Source organism: Morone saxatilis, unplaced genomic scaffold (assembly GCF_004916995.1).
Source record: "Morone saxatilis isolate NCDOM2014 unplaced genomic scaffold, NCSU_SB_2.0 Contig6, whole genome shotgun sequence".
NCBI lineage: Eukaryota > Metazoa > Chordata > Actinopteri > Moronidae > Morone > Morone saxatilis.
Genome location: NW_023340206.1, coordinates 2,535,656 through 2,542,246, shown reverse-complemented (window position 1 = coordinate 2,542,246; position 6,591 = coordinate 2,535,656). Strand labels below are relative to the sequence as shown.

Below are 6,591 nucleotides of genomic sequence, written 5' to 3'. Positions count from 1 at the left end.
TTGCTTGTGGTTTTAAGTGTCAGATGCATGTCAGCGACCTTTGACTGATAAAATACTGCATTCACACACACAACACAAACACACACACACACACACACACACAACACACACACGCACTACATTAGCTTAGATTGAGGGCCTGCCTACATTATGGCACTGGCCTGGGTGGATCATGGAATGGCCAAGATTTTCATATATCAACACCACACACACACATAATTATCACAGAGAAGGTTGCCAATGCGTAAATCACAAGGCCGCTCTCATAAAATTCATCACTGATGGACAAATGATTTGAACAGACAGGGGTTGGGTACCAAGGGTTTTAACTTTTCCCTACCATTGCTTTTTAATTCCAAAATGAAGACCTTGAAGACCAGCAAAGACCACCAAAGTCCTGTCAACTTGTTTATATGAATTTTTATAAATTAAATAATAGCCTATATATAATATCATATATATAATATATATAATACTATATATGTATGCTATGTATAACATGTGTATATAACTATATAATATATATACATATGTATATAGCATACTATAATATTATGTGTCAACTTATAGTGGACCCAACCTGAAGCTAATCGGAACTTCAGCTTAAAAGCTGTAACCAGGCAAGTGAGTGGCCAGCACTTTACTGTACAGTAAACTGAAAATTAATAGTTAGATTAATGGATTGTTGGTTGAATCACATCGGCGGGGCCACACTGGTTGGAGGAGACAATATGATCTCTGGGGAAATGCAGTGCAGAATTACAATAGCAATGGGGATCAGCAACCAAAGATGGAGATATTTTTGAAAATGTGCAATCTTTATTTTGAGGATTAGAGTCATTCTTATTAGTATATATGATACAGTATAATACTTATAGTGTTCTTAGTGATTAAGGCATCAATGCATGGATCATGTTCAATTAGTTGGAGGCATAAAATGATTAGCTGGGGAGTTCCTGCAGCTTCACTTATGGGACACCTGGTTTGAGGCCAAACATGCACATCCATTTGCTCCATAAAGTTTCCACTTGTTTGAGACTTAAATGGTGGTGCCACAAACAGTAGTTTGACCTGATGTTAAGACCTGTAGAATTTCTACTTAAACCTGGGGGTTTGCAAACACACACACACACACACACACACACCACACACACACACACATAGAAAAGTGGTTTCCCTGGCAGTAATAACAGTGTGTGCTTCTTTCCTGCAGCGTTGCAGCATCGGGAGTGGGTTTCATCCTGGTCATCGACAGACGACTGGACCGATGGGCCGCCGTCAGGGCTACCCTGCTCCGCATCGCTGTAAGACCCTGTGTGTTTGTGCATGTGTCTGTGCATCATTTGCTGATCACTGATGACTACAAATGGCTGTTTTGGTGGTTGTGTGCGTTACTCTACACATGTTAATGCCTGTTTAAACATGGGTCTGTGGGTGTAGTTGCTGGTGTCAGCTGTGTGTGTGTGTAATTTGGTTTGCCATGGCACCACTTACAGTAATGGATGTTTTGGTCTTACATGTGCATTAGCTGGCTTGTGCAAACTGTACATTATGTGCATGTGTTTTAGCTTAGTTTGCTTTTATTCCTTATCTGTGCATATGAAGGACATGTACTGGCAATTAGGCGACTGTTGGAACGAGGCAGGAGGGGAGTTAAAAATAGCGTATTATGCTGGAGTGGGTGGTGGAGTCTCACAACGTGTGAGCGTAGTGTGTGCATGTGTGTGTGCAGTGAGATTCTGTCCTGTTAGATATACAAAGTCCGAACTGTGTGAGCTATTAGTCTCATTCTTTACCATCAGCGTTGTATCTGTGTGCCATTAGCCTACTAGCCTACTTCTTGGACTTCTTAGACTTCTCTAAGATGATAAAGAGTGAAGCAAAAAGATGGAAATAAAAGGGGTCCATGGGAGATCCTTAAAAAGGAAAGGAGGGGAGTGATGAATCAGGAGAAGGCAAAGAGGAAGAGAGGGAAAAGAATCATGAACAGAAAAACAAAATCTTCTCACTTTTGCATGGCTCTTGGGTTTGGTTTGTGTCATACAGAAGCCATCACTATTAAATTGAGACCCTTTCATAACCAGTTAAAAAGTCCTTGTATTACATTTAAATGTTCTTTAATAGAGTTAGTTGTGTAGGTAGGCAGCCTTCTGGCTATCTTTGCATAGTCATATCAGTGCAAAATTGATGCATAATCCACACAGATAAGGTTTATTTTCATTCCGGCTCAAATATTTAATCTATTGGCCACTATGTTGGTAAACAGTGAATTTTTCCCCTCTAATATTGGAATCGTCTCAAAAATCCCATATTGGTTTGGCTCTAGTTTTTTGGCTTCCTTGATTTTTACGTTGTCCTCCATACACTCCATCTTTGAATCATGATTAACCAGCTCTGCCAACACGAGGATGAAGCCTCACCACACCCTACACAGCTGTTGTTAAAATGCTCTTCCTGTATTACACTGCTTAGTGTGTTAAATATATGCAGATATATGCTAAAATATGCTAATTGGACAATGATTATCATCAAACCTGATGGTCTTCCCAGTTTTTCTAAGAAACTATCCCCACTGTGACAATAATTCATTATGAAGCTCCTTTCTTTAGTGGCTGAACTCCACAATGTCAGTTTAATCTGTATACACAAACATCTACACACTCAAGGTACTCCCCCACCAGTCACAATGGACCATTCCGGGTCTGTTATCTTATTCAAGTCCATTGGCTCAGTCCATGTCCTTGAAATGGACGGTGATGGACTGTGGGTTGTTGTGATAGCAGGGAACCAATCAGTAGTTGTCTGTCTGTTTTTAATTAGTGTTACTGTATATCCACGTGGAAGAATGAAAAACAAACCAAGATACATGGAAACAGTATTTTACAGGCCAAGTGTGAACATTGTGAATAGATGACTAGATTCAGAACAGTTCACGAACACTAAACCAAACCATCTTATGTTTTTATTAACTGGTGACTGACCATATATTACCATTTTGTCAGTGTAATTAATTATTCTTATCTTCTTATTCTTATTCTTATTCTTATTCTTATTCTTATTATTATTATTAATACTATTGTTTGGCATGCATTAGTAGCTGAATGGTTACTGCTCATGCCACATAACTGCAATGTCCGTGGTTCAGTTCTAGTAAGTGAACCAGATTTCCTGTGTGATTCTTCGCTGTCATACTGTCTAATAAAGGCACAAATGCCCTCCAAAAATTTTTTATTTATCACAAAAACTGATTTTCCCTTTCAAGCAATAGTTCAACATTTTAGGTTTATATGACTATTAATTTTCTTAGCAACATTTAGATTGATTGAATTTAATGATTTAAAAGATTGATACCTCATAGCTTTCGTTCAGTATGAATTCGGAGCCAGCAGTTGGTTAGCTTAGCTTAGCATTAAGACTGGAAACAGAGGGCAAACTGGTAGTCTGGCTCTGTCCAAAGGATACAAATTCAACCTACCAGCACCAGTAAAGCTCACTAATTAACATGCTATATCTCATTTGTTTAATCCATATAAAACAAAAAAAGTGTAAATTAGCAGCATTATGTGTGGGACTATTTCTTGGCCAGTTGTAGTGACTTCTGGGAGTCTTGGCATAATCCACAGATTTTATTTGATTAAACAAACAAGATGTTCATAAGTGAACTGTAGAGATGCTTATTGGTGGTTTTTCTTACCTTTGGACTGAGCCAGACTAGCTGTTTCCCTTTTTTACAGTCTTTATGCTAAGCTAACCTTACCAGCTTCTGGACATAGTCTTATATTTAATGCACAAAACATGAGAATGGCCCAAATAATGCTTCCCTGAAATGTTTTTGCCTTCTTCAGATACATCCTTGTCATCTGTGCTTTGTCTTTGCTCTCACTGACCACAATAAAACTAAGGAAAGATAAAAGACAATAGTGATAAAGCTACAGTAAGGTAAAACGTGTCTCACACCCAGTAGAAACCATGCAGTTTGATGTACAGGTAGATGGGAGTTTATCAGCATGATAGCAGAAGCTTCTCTGCAGGATCTCCCATCCTCCCTTTACCTCTCCTGCTGATCACCTCTCTGTCCTCTTTTTTTTTTACACCCATTACTTCTCCTCTTTGTTCTGCTTTTGTGCCTCTACTGTCTCTCTGCTCCTCTGCTTCCCTTCCCACACAGCTATTTGAAAAGTAACATTTGAAACAACTGGGAACGCTGTAGTTTTATTTTCAGCTGTACTTGAAATGCCTGTTCATGTATCTTTATTATTATTACTGCTAACAAAGAAAATGGTGAGATGATTTGGGGCTCCTGTTTCCTAAAGTTAAGCAGCACATGTGTGTTTCTGTCATAAATTATCATGTTGAATGTAATTCTACAGCTTCCTATTTAACACATGTAACAAATTCCGTGCTGACCTGCCAGCTGGTTAGGGAATAATTATCTTGTTGGTGGTGGACCTGGCATGTTAGGGAATTCCAAGCAATTAAAGTGCCATCAACACAAACGGCTGCACACAGATGACATGAAACAGAGAGAACAAGAAGGAATAACGCATTAAATGTATATTAGATCCAAATACATTATCCTTCTGTGTAAACCATCAGATTCAAGAAACAAAAGCATCTTAAATCCAGACTTTTCTTTGCAAAGTCTTATCAGTTTTTTTTCAAGCCCTTGCAGGTTTCATGTAGGGGGAGCAGAATACATCCAGTAATGTGTGTGAATTGTTCTCCCAAAAAGTCCATGGTGAAAGCAGGCAGCGCTACAACTTAACCTGAAGGCATGAAGAGCAGGTGGTGGTAGGAGTGTCTCACATGCTCTCCTCCTCACTTCCCTGTGGTGGGTGTCCTCTGTGGGCACGCCTGCTCTGTCCACCGGCAGCCAATGGCACGCGGTCTTGCTGGAGAATGAAGGTCGTTCGTCTTCCCGTGAGACGCGCTTGCTATAACCAAGGTTGTTCAAGGTCGCCCGCTGCCATTTGCTGGAAAGGAAACAAAAAGAGGAGTGGGCAGTATTGTCATGTAAAGCCAGAGATTAGTGTACAGCACATACACAGATGCTCTCACAGTGACAATCCACAGACGGAGCCGACCAGTGGTTTTTAGTCTTGTGTGCAGTGATGTTCTGTAGCGGTAAATACAAATTAGGATGACCTCCAGTTGACAGTTACAATGAAATTCCAAGTAGAGCCTTAAATAAAGTGACTTTTATAACTCTCTAACCTGAAATGAATTGCATTATATCATTTGTTTACAATATTTCCACAAAATTGAATTACTGTAAAGGGCCATTCTAGTCACTTATAACCTTTACCAGCCTTTAATTTTCCTGCCCTGGAATAGACAACATACGTTTATTGTAGCTTCCCAATAAATAAAGACAGCTTTGAACTGTTCCCTCTCTTATTAGTGAATGTTTCAGTATCCTTTCTGGATGCTTTAACACTTAATCGTCCATATTTTCTATTATATTTACTCCACCATCTTACTGTAGATCCACCATCCAAATAGGAGAATTGAATTAGAGTAAAGAGGGTGAAGACACATGTGTTGCACTCTAATAATAATGGGACACCTTCATCTCTGTTGTGGCTCATCTTTGTGATTTAGGGTAATAAATATGCGGCCATTCAAGCATACAGGATCATTGCTGCAGGGCAAAGGCACAGACGGCTCCATCAGCCGGTGCGAACAACAGGCTTGTATTTGTTACAACCGGCTAAAAAAGCAGTTATAGGTGCTGCAGCCTCAGTCAAGATTCACTTTTGAATCTCTTTGTCATAATTGGGACTCCTTTCATGTCCAAAATCAAAAGCAGTGAGATGTATGGAGGGGGGTTGAGCATGTGGAGGGCAGTGGTTTAATATGGTGGCTGTCCAACTCCCAGGAGAACAATGTGGATGTCATTAGGGGGACATGAAGTGAGCTTCCTTCTTGCGTCCTCTCAGGCAGAATATAAATCACCCTGGTCAACAGAAAATGATATTCTAATCCTTATCATTTATTTATGTGTGCTTTTTATCTGTGAGAAGTGTGTACGTGTGTGTGCATGCATCACTTTAATGTACAAGAGTGTGTCCAGGGATGTGTATGCGCATTAGCATGTCTGTGTTCATGTGTGTCGGGGGAATGCAGCGAGCAGATTGTGTATTATCATGTTAATGCAGAGGTACAAATTAAAGCAAGACCTCTCAGGGTTTATTGAATTTAATGGGTACCAATTCCAGATAGATTGCTCAGTGTGTTTTTTGGGGTGTGTTGTTGGTTAGCTAGCTCAATAGAAGAACACAAATATAATATGTAAACATGCAGTCATACATGTTGGCTTACATGGGTTTTAGTGCGGTTTTATTCTACAGTTTATTATCTGCAGATGTGTTATTTAAAGTATGCCGTCAGTTTGGGTGGGAATTGGAAAGTAGAGCGAGCGTTGAATTTTCCAACCTTTCATCAAAATCACAGCGGGCAGATTGCGTGTGTGTGTGTGTGTGTGTGTGTGTGTGTGTGTGTGTAAGCCAAAAAATAAATGAACTGCGAAGAGCAGAAGTGGAGTTTGACACTTTTAGAAGACCTCCTCCACACAGACAGGAATCAGCTACT

The 6,591-nt window shown here is 39.8% G+C and overlaps 1 protein-coding gene across 4 annotated transcripts in view; it reads left to right on the top strand.

Moving 5' to 3' along the window:
• mcf2la (mcf.2 cell line derived transforming sequence-like a) overlaps window positions 1–6,591 on the top strand; it is a 54,804-nt gene that overhangs the window by 35,151 nt on the left and 13,062 nt on the right. For all 4 annotated transcript variants that reach the window (XM_035677533.1, XM_035677534.1, XM_035677532.1 and 1 more), the window contains exon 4: window positions 1,214–1,304. In XM_035677533.1, coding sequence (XP_035533426.1) covers window positions 1,214–1,304 — 91 coding nt within the window. The remainder of the gene's footprint in view (window positions 1–1,213; window positions 1,305–6,591) is intronic.